General features: G+C 42.8%; 1 protein-coding gene across 1 annotated transcript; it reads right to left on the bottom strand.

Moving 5' to 3' along the window:
* Positions 1–6,766: 6,766 nt before the first annotated feature.
* LOC106584429 (E3 SUMO-protein ligase PIAS4-A) lies at positions 6,767–18,400 on the bottom strand. The gene is made up of 11 exons (XM_014169752.3): positions 18,264–18,400; positions 16,917–17,295; positions 15,149–15,233; positions 15,006–15,047; positions 12,398–12,488; positions 12,159–12,287; positions 11,879–11,984; positions 11,699–11,772; positions 11,114–11,274; positions 10,374–10,525; positions 6,767–10,182 (listed from the first exon to the last, which is right to left on the bottom strand). The coding sequence occupies exons 1-11, from the start codon at positions 18,288–18,290 to the stop codon at positions 9,935–9,937; spliced, it is 1,494 nt and encodes a 497-aa protein (XP_014025227.1). The 5' UTR covers positions 18,291–18,400; the 3' UTR covers positions 6,767–9,934.
* Positions 18,401–18,735: the final 335 nt, after the last annotated feature.

Genomic DNA, 18,735 nt, shown 5'->3' with positions numbered 1-18,735 from the left:
TCCCTGTCTTAGGTCAGTTAGGGTCACCACTTTATTTTAAGAATGTGAAATATCAGCATAATAGTAAATAGAATTATTTATTTCAGCTGTTATTTCTTTCATCACATTCCCAGTGGGTCAGAAGTTTACATACACTCAATTAGTATTTGGTAGCATTGCCTTTAACTTGTTTAACTTGGGTCAAACGTTTTGGGTAGCCTTCCACAAGCTTCCCACAATAAGTTGGGTGAATTTTGGCCCATTCCTCCTGACAGAGCTGGTGTAACGGAGTCAGGTTTGTAGGCCTCCATGGTCACACATGCTTTTTCAGTTCTGCCTACAAGTTTTCTATAGGGTTGAGGTCAGGGCTTTGTGATGGCCACTCCAATACCTTGACTTTGTTGTCCTTACGCCATTTTGCCATAACTTTGGAAGTATGCTTGGGGTCATTGTCCATTTGGAAGACCCATTTGCAACCAAGCTTTAACTTCCTGACTGATGTCTTGAAATGTTTCTTCAATATATCCACATAATTTGACTTCCTCATGATGCCATCTATTTTTTGAAGTGCACCAGTCCCTCCTGCAGCAAAGTACACCCACAACATGATGCTGCCACCCCTGTGCTTCACGGTTGGGATGGCGTTCTTCGGCTTGCAAGCCTCCTCCTTTTTCCTCCAAACATAACGATAGTCATTATGGCCAAACAGTTATATTTTTATTTCATCAGTCCAGAGGACATTTCTCCAAAAAGTACAATCTTTGTCCCCATGTGCAGTTGCAAACCGTAGTCTGGCTTTTTTTATGGCGGTTTTGGAGCAGTGGCCTCTTCCTTGCTGAGCGGCCTTTCAGGTTATGTTGATATAGGACTCATTTTACTGCGGATATAGATACTTTTGTACAGATTTCCTCCAGCATCTTCACAAGGTCCTTTGTTGTTGTTCTGGGATTGATTTGCACTTTTCGCACCAAAGTACGTTCATCTCTAGGAGACAGAACAAGTCTCCTTCCTGAGCGGTATGATGGCTGTGTGGTCCCACGGTGTTTATACTTGCCTACTATTGTTGGACAGATGAACGTGGTACCTTCAGGCGTTTGGAAATTGCTCCCAAGGATGAACCAGACTTGTGGAGGTCTACAATTTTTTTCTGAGATCTTGGCTGGTTTCTTTTGATTTTCCCATGATGTCAAGCAAAGAGGCACTGAGTTTGAAGGTAGGCCTTGAAATACATCATTAGCCTATCAGAAGCTTCTAAAGCCCTGACATCATTTCTGGAATTTTCCAAGCTGTTTAAAGGCACAGTCAACTTAGTGTATGTAAACTTGGCTACCTGGACTATTTGCATTGTGTGCCCCCAACCCCTCTTTTACGTTGCTGCTACTCTCTGTTCATATATCATATATGCATAGTCACTTTAACTATACATTTATGTACATACTACCTCAATTGGGCCGACCAACCAGTGCTCCCGCACATTGGCTAACCGGGCTATCTGCATTGTGTCCCGCCACCCACCAACCCCTCTTTTATGCTACTGCTACTCTGTTCATCATATATGCGTAGTCACTTTAACCATATCTACATGTACATACTACCTCAATCAGCCTGACTAACCAGTGTCTGTATGTAGCCTCGCTACTTTTATAGCCTCGCTCCTGTATATAACCTCGCTACTGTTATTTTTCACTGTCTTTTTACTGTTGTTTTATTTCTTTACTTACCTATTGTTCACCTGATACCTTTTTTGCACTATTGGTTAGAGCCTGTAAGTAAGCATTTCAATGTTGTATTCGGCGCACATGACAAATTAACTTTGATTTCACTTCTGACCCACTGGAATTGTGATACAGTGAATTATAAGTGAAATAATCTGTCTGTAAACAATTGTTGGAAAAATTACTTGTGTCATGCACAAAGGAGATGTCCTAACCGACTTGCCAAAACTATAGTTTGTTAAGAAATTTGTGTAGGGGCTGAAAAACGAGTTTTAATGACTCCAGCTAAGTGTATGTAAACTTCCGACTTCAACTGTATACAGTACTACTCAAAGGTTTGCACACACCTACTCATTCCAGGGTTTTTCTTTATTTTACTATTTTCTACATTGTAGAATAATAGAGAAGACATCCTAACTATGAAATAACAGATATAGAATCATGTAGTAACCAAAAAAATAGCATTTTATATTTGAGTTTCTTCAAAGTAGCCAGCCTTTGCCTTGATGACAGCTTTGCACACTCTTGGCATTCTCTCAACCAGCTTCATGAGGTAGACAACTGGAATGCATTTCAATTAACAGGTGTGCCTTGTTAAAAATGTATTTGTGGAATTTCGTTCCTTCTTAATGCATTTGAGCCAATTAGTTGTGTTGTGACAAGGTACAGTAGTGGTGGTATACAGAAGATAGCCCTATTTGGTAAAAGACCAAGTCCATATTATGGCAAGACACATCTTAACATCAACTGTTCAGAGGAGACTGCATGAATCCGGCCTTCATGGATGAATTGCTGCAAAGAAATCACCACTAAAGGACACCAATAATAAGAAGAAACCTGCTTGGGCCAAGAAACACGAGCAATGGACATTAGACCGGTGGAAATCTGTCCTTTGGTCTGATGAGTCCAAATTGGAAATATTTATCTTTGTGAGACGCAGAGCAGGTGAACGGATGATCTCTGGATGTGTAGTTCCCGCCGTGAAGCATGGATGAAGTGGTGTAATGGTGCTCTGCTGTAAGACTGATTTATTTAGAATTCAAGGCACACTTAACCAGCATAGCTACCACAGCATTCTGCAACATTACGCCATCCCATCTGGTTTGTGATTAGTCGGACTATCATTTGTTTTTCAACATGACAATGACCCAACATACCTCCAGGCTGTGTAAGGGCTATTTGACCAAGAAGGAGAGTGATGGAGTGCTGCATCAGATGTCCTGACCTCCACAGTCACCTGACCTCAACCCAATCGAGATGGTTTGGGATGAGTTGGACAGCAGAGTGAAGGAAAAGCAGCCAACAAGTGCTTAGCATGTGTGTGAACTCCTTTAAGACTGTTGGAAAAGCTTTCCAGGTGAAGCTGGTTGAGAAAATGCCAAGAGTGTACAAAGCTGTCATCAAGGCAAAGGGGGGCTACTTTGGAGAATCTAAAATATACTGCTCAAAAAAATAAAGGGAACACTTAAACAACACATCCTAGATCTGAATGAAAGAAATAATCTTATTAAATACTATTTTCTTTACATAGTTGAATGTGCTGACAACAAAATCACACAAAAATAATCAATGGAAATCCAATTTATCAACCCATGGAGGTCTGGATTTGGAGTCACACTCAAAATTAAAGTGGAAAACCACACTACAGGCTGATCCAACTTTGATGTAATGTCCTTAAAACAAGTCAAAATGAGGCTCAGTAGTGTGTGTGGCCTCCAGGTGCCTGTATGACCTCCCTACAACGCCTGGGCATGCTCCTGATGAGGTGGCGGATGGTCTCCTGAGGGATCTCCTCCCAGACCTGGACTAAAGCATCTGCCAACTCCTAGACAGTCTGTGGTGCAACGTGGCATTGGTGGATGGAGCAAGACATGATGTCCCAGATGTGCTCAATTGGATTCAGGTCTGGGGAACGGGCGGGCCAGTCCATAGCATCAATGCCTTCCTCTTGCAGGAACTGCTGACACACTCCAGCCACATGAGGTCTAGCATTGTCTTGCATTTGGAGGAACCCAGGGCCAACCGCACCAGCATATGGTCTCACAAGGGGTCTGAGGATCTCATCTCGGTACCTAATGGCAGTCAGGCTACCTCTGGCGAGCACATGGAGGGCTGTGCGGCCCCCCAAAGAAATGCCACCCCACACCATGACTGACCTACCGCCAAACCTTTCATGCTGGAGGATGTGGCAGGCAGCAGAACGTTCTCCACGGCGTCTCCAGACTCTGTCACGTCTGTCACATGCTCAGTGTGAACCTGCTTTCATCTGTGAAGAGCACAGGGCGCCAGTGGCGAATTTGCCAATCTTGGTGTTCTCTGGCAAATGCCAAACCTCCTGCACGGTGTTGGGCTGTAAGCACAACCCCCACCTGTGGACGTCGGGCCCTCATACCACCCTCATGGAGTCTGTTTCTGACCGTTTGAGCAGACACATGCACATTTGTGGCCTGCTGGAGGTCATTTTGCAGGGCTCTGGCAGTGCTTCTCCTGCTCCTCTTTGCACAAAGGCGGAGGTAGCGGTCCTGCTGCTGGGTTGTTGCCCTCCTCCACATCACCTGATGTACTGGCCTGTCTCCTGGTAGCGCCTCCATGCTCTGGACACTACGCTGACAGACACAGCAAACCTTCTTGCCACAGCTCGCATTGATGTGCCATCCTGGATGAGCTGCACTACCTGAGCCACTTGTGTGGGTTGTAGACTCCGTCTCATGCTACCACTAGAGTGAAAGCACCGCCAGCATTCAAAAGTGACCAAAACATCAGCCAGGAAGCATAGGAACTGAGAAGTGGTCTGTGGTCCTCACCTGCAGAACCACTCCTTTATTGGGGGTGTCTTGCTAATTGCCTATAATTTCCACCTGTTGTCTATTCCATTTGCACAACAGCATGTGAAATTTATTGTCAATCAGTGTTGCTTCCTAAGTGGACAGTTTGATTTCACAGAAGTGTGATTGACTTGGAGTTACATTGTGTTGTTTAAGTGTTCCCTTTATTTTTTTGAGCAGTGTATATTTTGATTTGTGCCAACTTGTTTGGGTACTACATGATTCCATGTGTTATTTGATAGTTTTGATGTCGTCACTTTTATTCTACAATGTACAAAATAGTAAAAATAAAGAAAAATACTTGAATGAGTAGGTGGGTCCAAACCTTTGACTGGTACTGTATATACAGCAATTTTGATAAAATATTTAAATTTGACTACTATCATCCATAGAAGCGCACTGAAAAACACTTATAAAAGACAGAACACAGTAAAATAAATAAATCATATAGAATAAGGTTTTTAAGAAAGCTAAGGAAATATAGTTTTTTTGGACACAACGACCTCCATAACTTAAAAAAAAAATAACGGTACCGATTACCTTCAGACGAGTCCTGTGACACTTGTGGGGGTCGTAAAGCAAAACGGAGAACATCGTGTTTATGAGAATCTCCCCTTTCCATAGTGGGGTGATATTAGTTTGTAGCCCAAATGGTTCAGATGCTACAGACATTTTCATGACAAGATTGATCTTAGGGATGCCTCATGGCCTGACAAACATCGCTGTAGCTCGGCCACCTTCCACCGCAGATGCCGAAAGCAGAAAGCTTTCATAGCCGGATGCGGTGGATGGAGAACAGATTTTGCTTATACTGACAGATTTTGATGGGGATTTTTTTTGTATGTTACTTAGACACGTGCATCAAGACTATTAAGGCTTAAATTTAGGATGGGAAACTTCACTTAGCGTTCAACACCATAGTGCCCTCCAAGTTCATCACTAAGCTGAGGACCCTGGGACTGAACACCTCCCTCTGCAACTGGTTCCTATATTTTCTGACGGGACACCCCCGGGTGGTGAGAGTAGGTAACACATCCGCCACGCTGACTCTCAACACAGGGGCCCCTCAGGAGTGCGTTCTTAGTCCCCTCCTGCACTCCCTGTTCACCCACGACTGCGTGGCCGGGCACCACTCCAGCACCATTATTAAGTTTGCTGATGACACAAGGGTGGTAGGCCTGATCACAGACGACAATTAAACAGCCTACAGGGAGATCAGAAACCTAGCAGTCTGCTGCCAGAACAACCTCTTCCTCAATGTCAGCAAGAAAGGAGCTGATCATGGACTACAGGAAATGGAGGGACAAGCACAGCCCCATTCACATAGACCGGGCAGAAGTGGAGCAGATTGAGAGCTTCAAGTTCCTCGGTGTACATATTCCTAAGGATCTATCATGGTCCAAACATACCAACACAGTCGTGAAGAGGGCTCGACAACGTCTTTTCCCCCTCAGGAGGCTGAAAAGATTTGGCATGGGCCCTCAGATCCTCAAAAGGTTATACAACTGTACCATTGGGAGCATCTTGAGTGGCTGCATCACCGCTTGGTATGGCAACTGCTTGGCATCCGACCGCAAAGAGCTACAGAGGGTAGCGCGTATGGCACAGTACATCCCTGGGGCAGAGCTACCTGCCATCCAGAACCTCTATACCAGGCGGTGTCAGAGGAAGGCCCTAACAATTATCAAAACTCCAGCCACCCAAGTCATAGATGATTCTCTCTGCTACTGCACGGCAAGCAGTATCGATGCACAGTCTGGAACCAACAGGATCCTGAACAGCTTCTACCCCCAAGCCATAAAAGACTGCTAAATAATAAATTGATAGTGCAAAAAGGTTCAATGCAAATAATGGCTAACTTTGACTCATCACGTATGCTCCTGCTACCATTTACTATCTGTCACTTTATTCCTAGTTATGTACATATCTCAATTACCTCGTACCCCTGCACATCGACTCAGTACCCCTTTGTATATAGCCAAGTTAGCGTTACTCATTGGTTATTACTATACGTTTCACTTTTCTATTATTTCTCTATTTTCTTTCTCTCTGCATTGTTTGGAAGGGCCTATACATAAGCATTTCACTGTTAGTCCACACCTGTTTACGAAGCATGTGAAAAATACAATTTGATTACCTATGGGAAAACTGGCAAAAGTAATTTGATCATGATTAAATGTTTGTTTTAAAATCACTTTTTCCAGAAGCAACTTCAGTTAGTTTTAAAGCTAAAATTAATTAAGACAATTAGATTTAAAAATGTTTTAATTAGTTCCACACATCAATAACAGGTGTTCGAATACGATTATTTAGAATTTTACAGTTCTTTTTTAACAGGAGACAAATGTGTCCCTCAGGCCACAGCATCTGGTACAGGACATCCCACCAATCTACACCTCAACCACCTCTCTTACCCCTAAATTGGCATCAGTTCCAACACTGGTATTTGTGATTTTATTGGACTTTTGGGACAACTGGAGGCAATTCAAAGCTTAATAAAATATTTTAATTGTATTGTCTTTTAATATGAACATATAAAAAGACAAACAAAACATTTACATCATGGATTGCAAGCCACTGCTCATGCTACCTTAACCATTATTATAACTGAGTTCCTTAGAAACATGTACTTCACCTCTCTGAAAAAGCTTGAGGAAATGTCATCTGCGCAGCGACATTCTTTTACACTTTTGCACCTGTAAATTTAAACAATGTGATTCAAATCTGTAAAGTCATTTCTGTTAGTTGAAGATGAAATTCTGCAAGATGTATTAACATGTTGCTTAAATGCATTAAATTGTACAACGACTGTCATATTCAGGGACACGGCTACGGTTTGAGTTTCTTTTACAGAAAGTGCCATCAATCATTGCGGGTTTCCCATGTTTACAGGACTCACCAATCGGTATAACAATCCGCAAGCTATATGGACATGTCATGAGTACTGCAGAAACTTGGAAGACCAGGTTAACATAAAAGACCAGAGCCCATGTGTTTCCTCAGGTCATTACCATCTCATTATTAGATATACTACTACACTTTGGACAAAATGTCTACGCAAGTCTGAATTCAGGATGATCACAAAATGTCAATATGCTATAGTCAAATGCATGCATCATCAATACCATTTGAGACATTTTAGGAATTCAGAACACACCGTTCTATAAAAACAGAAATGCCATCTCTACAGTACAGATTGAAAACAGGGACTCTTGGAGTGAGGAATCTAATGACCACGAAAGTAAATAAAAGTGAGAGGATATTAAACTCATACCATCCATGGAGCCAAATTCTCTCAACAACTGTTGTTACCCAAAAGATGAACTGTTTATTACAATTTTAACTGTGCCCGTGGAAAAAGCTCCTCTGAAGCAGCTATTACTGATGTAGAGGACATTCATCTAGGATCTATGTGATAATAAATGCTGATTTCTGAGGGTAATATCCTTGAACTGAGAGGAGGCAGAATGTGTCATTGGTTAGAAGTGCTAAGTTTCCTCAGAGGAAAAGGAATGGAACCTGTCTAACAATGGCAGTGCTTTGTGCCGCAATCATTCACTCTTCCACAAATAGTCCAAGCTTCGTAAGTGTTCTGCTATCCCTTACTGAAAACGTGTACAGATCAGAGCCGTATATAAATGCTCTGGTAAAGCACTCTTTCCATTGAGACATATGTACATTTTAATATAAACTGCCATTCAAATAAAACAAAGACGTGAAGCAATCAATTATCAATAAATAAAATACTTAAGACGAAGAAAATTAAGTCAAAAAGGATGTCGACACTGACAAATTAATCCCATTCCAGATCTGAAGACACATCCCTCAAGTCTTCCACTCCAGGGAAAAAAAGAAAAAAAAAAAGTTAATTACATTTTCTTACTGAGCCTTCCTGTGTAGACCAGCTCAAGTAGCCAAACAACTGTGGGCTCCAGCCTCCACCAATCTTAACTCAAAACAAAAAGGCACCCAAATCTGACCTCACATCAAGAGATAACTGACCCAAATCTGTTTGGCACAATTGCCTCAACATGATCTTGACCAATTGTGTGGATACTAATATTTGTGACATGATCATTCTTTAGCCTTGTTCAATAAAAAAACAGAAAGACAAACTCTAGTCCAGTTCAAACCCCTGCAAAGCTCTCAGGATATCAGGGGAAGGTTGAATGCAGCAGTAGTCAGTCTCTAGACTATTCAACTGTTGAAAACTGACATGAAATAGGCAAGTGAAAAGAATACATCCTGCATTTGTTTCCTTGATCAATATGAACAACACTGGCAAAACAGAACATTGGGAAGAATCTGAAAAGATTATGTTCCAAAACCTCAAATGATAACTGCTTGTTTTTGCAAACTCTCCACAAAGACAATAGCTTGTCATATGAATTCAGCCACCAAATTAAATCGTAGATTTCAATGCAGTGGGGAGTATATACAAGAACTTGTCAAAGACACAGCATTCCTGGGTCGCATTCAGTAGGCACAAATTGGAACCACATTGCTCTAATGGAGTTAAACAGGGAGGTACCAACTGTACTTGTCCAATAAGAAATGCTCATTTTCTGTTACAAACCATAAAAATATGTTTTGCAACATGTGCCCTGATGAACACGACCCTGATTCCAATAACCCATTCCTTAGAAAGGCCATACATAAATTGTTTGGAAAAGTGAGGCGAGTGAGCGAAAAAAAGTTAGCCAAAAAAATAAAAATAGACCCTCTTGTTAAATACTATAGCAACCTTAGTTCAGGTGCTACTCTCTCTGGTCAAGTAAGTTTGCTGTGTATGACTGAGGTAGGTTGTCAGCATTTAAAGACAATAGAAATGGGGGAAGGTTTTGTTAGAGCTAATTTATTTTCATTGTCTGAATAAATTAAACAGAAAGAAAAAGTAGGGGTGTTGTTCAATTTAATCATATTCCAGAAAAATCTTGTCTGTTGTTCGTGTCCCAAATTATTCATTGAAGTTATTTGGCCTCTTACCACTAAACTACGGAGGAGGCTCCATATCTCCAACTGCCTGCGATCACAAAAAGTGGCCAAATTCTGAGACGCAAACACCAAATGCTTGTGGCTTTGAGAGCCTTAAGTTCAAGTCAAATACAAAGTACAAGAAGATGGAGGGAGAAATAGTTTGGGAGGTTACTCTTTTCAATGGTCGTTATGATGGAGGATACAGAATTTGAATGCTGGGAGGGGGAGGGGTCACAAGTGTCAGGGAGCTGCTTTTTCCAGTGGTGTATTGAGGAAGCCTAACCACTCCAGAGGTTGACAGTGCATGTATGCGCATGTGTCTGTGGGAATATATGCTAGAGTAGTGGGGGCGGGCGGGCGATGTAGTAGGGACTAATGATTTCCAGTCTTCCAATTTAGCCCAACCATCTCTCCCAGTCTGTGGGGTCAGTCCGCCAGTCAGTACGCTGTGACCAGGTCCTTGTCATAGTCGTATCGGCCCCTCTTGGGGGCAGGGCTGTCCTGGCTGTCCTCAGTGTCGTCGCTGTCTCCTCCAGCCCCTCCCCCCTCCTCCTCAGAGTCTAGAGTCAGATCAACCACCACTCCTCCTCCTCCTCCCGCCCCCCCTGCCGTAGACCCTGCTCCTGACTTCCCCGTCTGGCTGGTGCTGCTGTGGGCCGGGGAGTGGCCATTCACCTCAGGAACACCTGAGAAGAAGGAACAGGGTCACACACACTATTACAAACCAATGCCGTTGAAAAAAATATATAAAAAAATAAAAGACATGACCTACACAGAGTGGGGTCTTAAATTCATTTTGAAAACTTAAATTAAAAATCAAAACGTTAGTCTGCAATTGTCAAAAAGGCAATAATGGCAATACTCGACATGCACTTACATATATCCAGAACAGGGTAGTCAGGCGTGTTGCTGCGTTCCCTCTCCCTCTCCTTCTCCTTCTCATCTCGGATGGGTCTCCATGACCCGTCAGTCAGATATTCAATCTCCTCAATATCCTCATGGGTCTCTTTTAAGATCTCAGATGCCAGCCTGAAACATGAGAAACAGTCAGTAAGAGAAGTACATATCATACCAGGACTCACAATGGATCGATCGGATGTGTCCCACAACATTATCAACTCTCAAATCTTAGATAGGAAGTTTGTGGAATTTTATTTACCTTTATTTATCTAGGCAAGTCAGTCAAAAACAAATTTTCACTTACAATGACAGCCTACCCCGACCAAACCCTAATGACGCTGGGCCAATTGTGCGCCACCCTATGGGACTCCCAATCACGGCCGGTTGTGATACAGCCTGGAATCGAACCAGGGTCTGTAGTGACGCCTCTAGCACTGAGATTTAGTGCCTTAGACCACTGCACCACTCGGGAGCCCAATGGAAATGGTTTGATATTCTACTCTGTTCCACAATATAACAGGGAGAGACAACAGCCTTATTGAAAATGTAGCCCAGTGTAGTTAAGCCATTGCAAGTTGACAGGAGTCTACAAATTTCTCCAAAAATGCAAATGTTTGTTTCCAAGGTTGAACAAGCAATGACCCATGCAAAGAGGAAGCGTGGTTCTCAAATTCCTGTGAGTGGTAGTGCTAGTAAGTCTCAACGTGCCTTACTTACCCATCGATGGTGAGCAGCTCAAAGGGAGCCTGCTTGTCACACACAGGGCAGGTCCACGTGGGCTTCTTCTCATTCATTTGCAGGAAGAAGATGGCATCAAAACACTGCAGGTGGGCACAGGTGATCACCCGACATGGAACACCTATCCGCATCTTCACCAGCTGAGAGTAGGAAAGGGAGACATGCCATTACCTCGACTATCCTGTACCCCCGCACATTGACTCAGTACCGGTACCCCCTGTATATAGCTTAGTTATTGTTATTTAAATGTATTGTGTTACTTTTTGATTGATAATTTTTTTAAATAATAATACTTTAGTTTATTTTGTCAATATTTGAGTAACTATTTATTGAACTGCAATGTTGGTTAAGGGCTTGTAAGTAAGCATTTCACGGAAAGGTCTACACCTATTGTATATGCATGTGACGAATACAATTTGATTTGATTATTAAGCTGTGGACAAATGGTGGGTTGTAGCCTGTTTGTCGTGTCGTGAGTTCTTTGTTTTGGTCAGAAACAACTGAAAAGTTTGTGACTTCCTCTCTTGGGTGGATATGGATTAGGGTGGGAGCGCAGATACTCACAGGACAGATGAGGGACACCCGTAGCCCTGTGGTAGCGATCTCGCTCTCTGGATCAAAGCGTAGCTTGTCCTGAACTGGACACAGCAGAGAGAAACTAGTTCAACATCACACGGTGAACATCACTAAAATGCAAGATGCATGAAAAACAGGGAGAAAGAGAAAAATGTTGAGACCACTTACTGCGTTCACGACAGCGTTCTGCACTCTCCACTGAGCAGTGTTTGAGTTGGCCGAAGAGCTCTGCTGATGTGAAGACCCTCACTAAATCCACTGCCACCGAGTAGCGCTGCACACAGAACGAGAGCAGTGAGCAGAATGAACACTGGAAAGCAGCAGATATGAAGTTCTACAGAAAACAAACCACACCATTTAAAATACTTGTCATAAAAATGAATCAAAACAAATTTGGAATACAGCAGCGAGGTTTTCAATTCCAGAACAATGTCAACCAGAGCCCGACCTTGCCGAAGTTGCCCCATGTGACAGTGACCCGGTTGGTGGCAGTGGAGAGGTGTAACCAGGGTGTGATGTTGACTGGGCGACAGGGCCGACGCGGCTCCACACCTGGCTTATTAGAAGGGTAGTAACCCTGTACAGAACAAATATAGACATGTTAAGCCTCCAATATTTAGAGGCCAAGGTATTTTCTTAGTTAGTTGGGGAATCCCATCAGGCATACAAACCATCTTGACTACTCACCGGTACATGACAGTAAGACTGGTTGACTTTGACAGCAATATTGGGAGGGTACTGATCTTCCTGGACACCGATGGAGTCTGTGTAACAGATTCTGTAAAGCATCGTAGAAACAGCATAGGAGGGTCATTGGTTAGCAGTGTTAGATAAGTGGCAACATTTGTAAGCCTCAGACACTGAGCCATTCCCAATGAATGGTTGAGGTGGTCAGATTTGTCATTCAATACACACATTTCAAATTGTACACCATTTTGTTTTTTGACTTTCACTGTTGACAAAACGAGGACACTGTAGAGGAAAACTTTCCAAACGTCGACAGAACAAAATACCATCATCTCGAAGTAAAATGTTGAATGTTGCGTGGTTCTCCTATGACTTAGAAAAGCATGCACACTGCACAGTTTATTAGGCTACAGATGAAATAAGTTATGAACTTCACAGGGTGGTGAAAGTGCACAGTGATGATCTTGATGCTCCTTTCCAGTAAATATTGAGGGTCTTAGTTTGACACTAGTGACATGATGATCAATGCTTGGCTGTCAATTGACAAATAAAAATGATCTTGCTCTTATCCAAAATGTCATCATGAAGCCTACCCTCTGCATGGCATCGGCGAGCTGTTGGCTAGAGCACACGTGCTAAGACCAGTGGGCACATTTACCGTTTGTTGCAGACTTCTTGTGCCAAAACCAACGGCAGAGTTAAAAACTGGATGGAAACACATTGTACTTGTTTTTTTAAATTTATTTGGTAAATTAAGTTATACGACAAAGTGCTTTTTATGTGCACTACGTCATCCCGCACAGCTTTTAATTAACAAAACAGTTTGATGGAAATCGACCACTGCTTGTGAAATTTGCATATTTTAAGCAAATATTTGCATGAAAATCTTTTAACAAATTGATGGAAACCTAGATACTGATATGGCAAAGGCTATAACCGCATACTTGAGTTTTGCAAATCAACTGTATGTACCTAACATGTACAGTACTTGTCAAAAGTTTGGACACAAACTCATTCAAGGGTTTTTCTTTATTTCTACTTTTTTTCCATTGTAGAACATTAGTGAAGACATCAAAACTATAAAATAACAAACGGAATCATGTAGTAACCAAAAAAAAAAAAAGTGTTAAATCAAAATATATTTGAGATTCTTCAAAATAGCCAGCCTTCGCCTTGACAGCTTTGCACACTCTTGGTATTCTCTCAACCAGCTTCATGAGGTAGTCACCTGGAATGCATTTCAATTAACAGGTGTGCCTTGTTAAAAGTTCATTTGTGGAATTTCTTTCCTTCTTAATGCATTTGAGCCAATCAGTTGTGTTGTGACAAGGTAGGGGGGTATACAGAAGATGGCCATATTATGGCAAGAACAGCTCAAATAATCAAAGAAAAATGACAGTCCATCATTACTTTAAGACATGAAGGTCAGTCAATACGGAAAATTTCGAGAACTTTGAAAGTTTCTTCAAATGCAGTCGCAAAAACCATCAAGCGTTGTGATGAAACTGGCTCTCATGAGGACTACCATAGGAAAGGAAGACCCAGAGTTACCTCTGCTTCAGAGGATAAGTTCATTAGAGTTACCAGCCTCAGAAACTGCAGCCCAAATAAATGTTTCACAGAGTTAAAGTAACAGACACATTGCAACATCAACTGTTCAGAGGAGACTGTGTGAATCAGGCCTTCATGGTCTAATTGCTGCAAAGTAACCACTACTAAAGGACACCAATAAGAAGAACAGACTTGCTTGTGCCAAGAAACACGAGCAATGGACATTAGACGGGTGGAAATCTGTCCTTTGGTCTGGAGTCCAAATTGGAGAATTTTGGTTCCAACCGTATCTTTGTGAGACGCAGAGTAGGTGAACAAATGATCTCCGCATGTGTACTTCCCATCGTGAAGCATGGAGGTGGTGGTGTGATGGTGCTTTCCTGGTGACACCGTCAGTGATTTATTTAGAATTCAAGGCACACTTAACTAGCAGGTGTACCACAACATTATTCAGCGATACGTCATATCATCTGGTTTGTGCCTAGTTGGACCATAATTTATTTTTCAACAGGACAATGACCCAACATACCTCCAAGCTATGTAAGGGCTATTTGACCAAAAGGAGAGTGATGGAGTGCTGCATCAGATGACCGGGCCTCCACGATCACCTGACCTCAACCCAATTGAGATGGTTTGGGATGAGTTGGACCGCAGAGTGAAAAGTAGCCAAAAATTGCTCAGCATATGTGGGAAGTCCTTCAAGACTGTTGGGAAAGCATTCCAGGTGAAGCTGGTTGAGAGAATGCCAAGAGTGTGCAAAGCTGTCAAGGCAAAGGGTGGCTACTTTGAAGAATCTCAAATATAAAATGTTTTTTTGATTTGTTTAACACTTTTTTGGTTACTACATGATTCCATGTGTTATTTCATAGTGGATGTCTTCACTATTATTCTACAATGTAGAAAATAGTAAAAAATAAAGAAAAATCCTTGAATGAGTAGGTGTGTCCAAACTTTTGACTGGTACTGTATGTATCAACTATACGTACCTATGCAATTATATTAACACTGGGATTGGTGTGCTGCTGTGTGTGTAAAACAGTTGGACCTCTTAACTCACCTAAGAACCACCTGGATTGCCTTCATTCCTGGCCGAAGCTCACTGAAACAACAAGAGGGAAAAATGATGGTACCCTCAGTGCTCATTCAAAGTCACAAGCAGTAGAATAGACAGTTAACTTTGAATAAAAGTGTTATACTCACGTTGAGTTTCTGACTTGGTCTGCTTGGCTCTGTGTTAACTCAAATACACATTGACTGTCCTGCAGTTTCTCACTGTTCTGGGCAACTACAACGACAGGTGCAGAAAAATAGATCATACACAATGCACAACATCACTATGCTTCGTAATGTCCAAAATGTCCTTAGTACTTCTCATTTTAATGCCATGGCATGTTTCTATCATTAATATACAGTGCATTCGGGAAAGTATTCAGACCCCTTGACTTTTTCCACATTTTGTTATCTTACAGCCTTATTCTAAAATTGATAAAAATACATTTGTCCTCAATCTACACACAATACCCCATAATGACAAAACAAAAACAGGTTTTTAGAAATGTTTGTAAATGTATTAAACAAACATGTTAATAAGGTATTTCTAAGTATTCAGACCCTTTGCTATGAACACTCAAAATTGAGCTCAGGTGCATCCTGTTTCTATTGATCATCCTTGAGATGCTTCTACAACATGATTGGAGTCCACCTGTGTTAAATTCAATTGATTGGACATGATTTGGAAAAGGCAAACACCTGTCTAGATAAGGTCCCACAGTTGACAGTGCATGTCAGAACAAAAACCGTAGACCTCTGAGACGTGATTGTGTCGAGTCACCAAAAAAATTTCTGCAGCATTGAAGGACCCCAAGAACACAGTGACCTCCATCATTCTTAATTGGAAGAAATTTGGAACCACCAAAACTCTTCCTAGAGCTGGCCGCCCAGCCAAACTGAGCAATCAGGGGAGAAGGGCCTTGGTCAGGGAGGTGACCAAGAACCTGATGGTCACAGACAGAGCTCCAGAGTTCCTCTGTGGAGATGAGAGAACCTTCCAGAAGGACAACCATCCCCGCAGCACTCCAATCAGGCCTTTATGGTAGAGCGGCAAGTCTAGAGGAAACCTGGCACCATCCCGATGGTGAAGCATGGTTGTGGCATCATCATGCTGTGGGGATGTTTTTCAGCGGCAGGGTCTGGAGACTAGTCAGGATCGGGGGAAAGATGAACGGAGCAAGGTACTGAGAGATCCTTGATGAAAACCTGCTCCAGAGCGTTCAGGACCTCAGACTAGGGGCGAATGTTCACCTTCCAACAGGACAACGACCCTAAGCACACTGCCAAGACAACGCAGGAGAGGCTTCGGGACAAGTCTCTGAATGCCCTCGAGTGGCCCAGCCAGAGCCCGGACTTGAATCCGAGCAAACATCTCTGGAGAGACCTGAAAATAGCTGTGCAGCTCCCCATCCAACCTGACATAGCTTGAGAGGATCTGCAGAGATGAATGGGAGAAACTATCCAAATACAGGTGTGCCAAGCTTGTAGCTTCAAAGCCAAGACTCAATGCTGTAAATCCCTGCCAAAGGTGCTTCAACAAAGTACTGACTGAAGGGTTTGAAAATGTGATACTTCAGTTTATTTTTATATATAAATTAGCAAAAAATCCCAAAAACCTTTTTTGCTTTGTCATTATTGGGTAGTGTGTGTAGATTGAGGGGGACATATAAAAGAAAATACATATTAGAATAAGGCTGTAACAAAATGTGGTAAAAGTCAAGGGGTCTGAATACTTCCCGAATGCACTGTATGTGTAGGGCGAGGGCCCAGAGGTCAGAAAACCCCCTGGCAACAAGACCTGACCAGGAAGTATTCTTCTGAACTTTATTGTTTGAGCAGTAAAAATGTTTGGCCCTCTCTACAAAGACTAGCCTGACATCTCACTGCGGGGCGAAAAAAAAATACAAAAATCACTTACTCAGCTCCGTTGGCAGCAACAGCTTCTCCAGTGTTTGGTAAAATGGCAGTGACACCAGCTTGACCTCAGCTGCTGGTGTGGAGGACAGCTTGGGGATGCCGTTGAGGTAGTCTGCGCCCTGTGTGCCAGTGGGCGAGGAGCTGAGGGAGGAGTAGGCCACAGAGACCCCCTCCGGGCGCCGGGCAGCCAGCCAACCTGATGCCTTGGGGAAGCGTGACTCATAGAGCTGCCGCACGTTCTTCAGCAGCTCTGGGCTGCACTCTGTTTGCACCAGCCTCAGTGCCCGTCCCACCAGGTCCTGCTTCAGACCACTTTTACTGCGGCCCATAGAGGCCAGCAGCGTCTGCAGGTCAGACACCCGAAAATTCTTCACCATGTTCTGGAGGGAAGGCAAAGGAGAGAGGGATAGGAAGAAGAGGGGAGGTTTTGGATTACAATCTTGGATTTTGCATTACAATCTTTGGATTCCTTGACCTAGGAAAGTCCCAATAAGAAAAATAGCCTACACAAAGAGATGGGCACAGGTGTCTAAAAAAAGTTGTTTAAAGTGTATACTCAGATCATACCAACTTATTTTTTGCTGGGTTGAAATATCAATGTCAGTATTTGCTTGGAGCAATATTTCCCATCCATACCCTCTAGAATTCAGTAACGTAACCTGTGAGCACCTTCTGTTCCTAACGCCATATTCCTGCAAGCAAAACCTAGACTGGTCCCCTCATGTAACTACTATAGGACACAACACCGGTATAGTCGAAGACCCGGCAATGCATGGAACGTTAGCAATCTATTTAGTTAATAAGAAAGTTACCTTACAAGTTAGCTACATCAGTCAATCTCATCAATTGACTTAATTCCTACAGTTCGTGTATAAGGCTTAGTGACATGCTTACTGTTTTGTCCAGACAGCGGCATTGAGCGATTGCCTTGTCTGACAACAGAGGCTAGGCTATTGGTTACATAGCTAGCTAAGCTAACTCCACTTGTTCTGTTGTCACCCCAATACTGAAAATACATCCATTTGAGAAGTCAAATGGACAGCGGATGGCCCGAATGCTTAATGCAATATTTTGCTTAAACATTGAATGGTACAATTTCACGCCGACTCCCTGATGGCGAATGTTTATGGTCTCATCACTTTGCCATGTCCCTGCTAACTAGACGCACTTAGCAGCGCACAGAAACCAGTTTCAATATACCAATTAATCAACCATCACTAAGTAGCTAAGTTAAACCCTTTTAGACAGTATTCATGGCACACCCTTACAGTTTCCCAGCCTAGCAGGCCATCCCCCACGCTACAGAAGACCCTTTTCTATCAACCCAGGCGAGCGGAGCTCTGCTTACCATCGCTTCCACCAGTTCGGCCGCCATCTTCGTACAGCAGCCCCGCGAGAGCCAGAGCCGAAAGATAGTCCTTCGCCAATGAGAGACAGAGGGGTCGCTGGTCGACGGTTCTCTGCTTCCAATCACAGAGCAACTACATCACGAGCCTCAAGGAGTGTGCTGAAAGTAGGCGTGCCAGCATTGTTTTAAAGTGACAGTACAACTTTTTTTTAAACACTAAAAGACAGGCCTCCCCTCTATGCTAGGCCTCAATTATAAGAAAACATAACCAGCCTCCAAATAGCTGAACGTTGGGGTTTGCTGAGTTTTATACTATCGAGTCAAAGAGAATATGCGTTGTGGAAATAATTGAAATTCAACACAAGAGGAAAGCATGACTTGTTAAATGGGGAGAGGCACATGGCCAAATCAACTCCTGTCCGAGTGAAAAACTCCACTTCGGGATTTGCAATGAACTATTAGCTATCAATTA

This window comes from Salmo salar, chromosome 23 (genome assembly GCF_965601325.2).
Source record: "Salmo salar chromosome 23, fSalSal1, whole genome shotgun sequence".
NCBI classification, from domain to species: Eukaryota; Metazoa; Chordata; class Actinopteri; order Salmoniformes; family Salmonidae; genus Salmo; species Salmo salar.
This window is presented reverse-complemented; position numbering and strand designations above follow the sequence as displayed.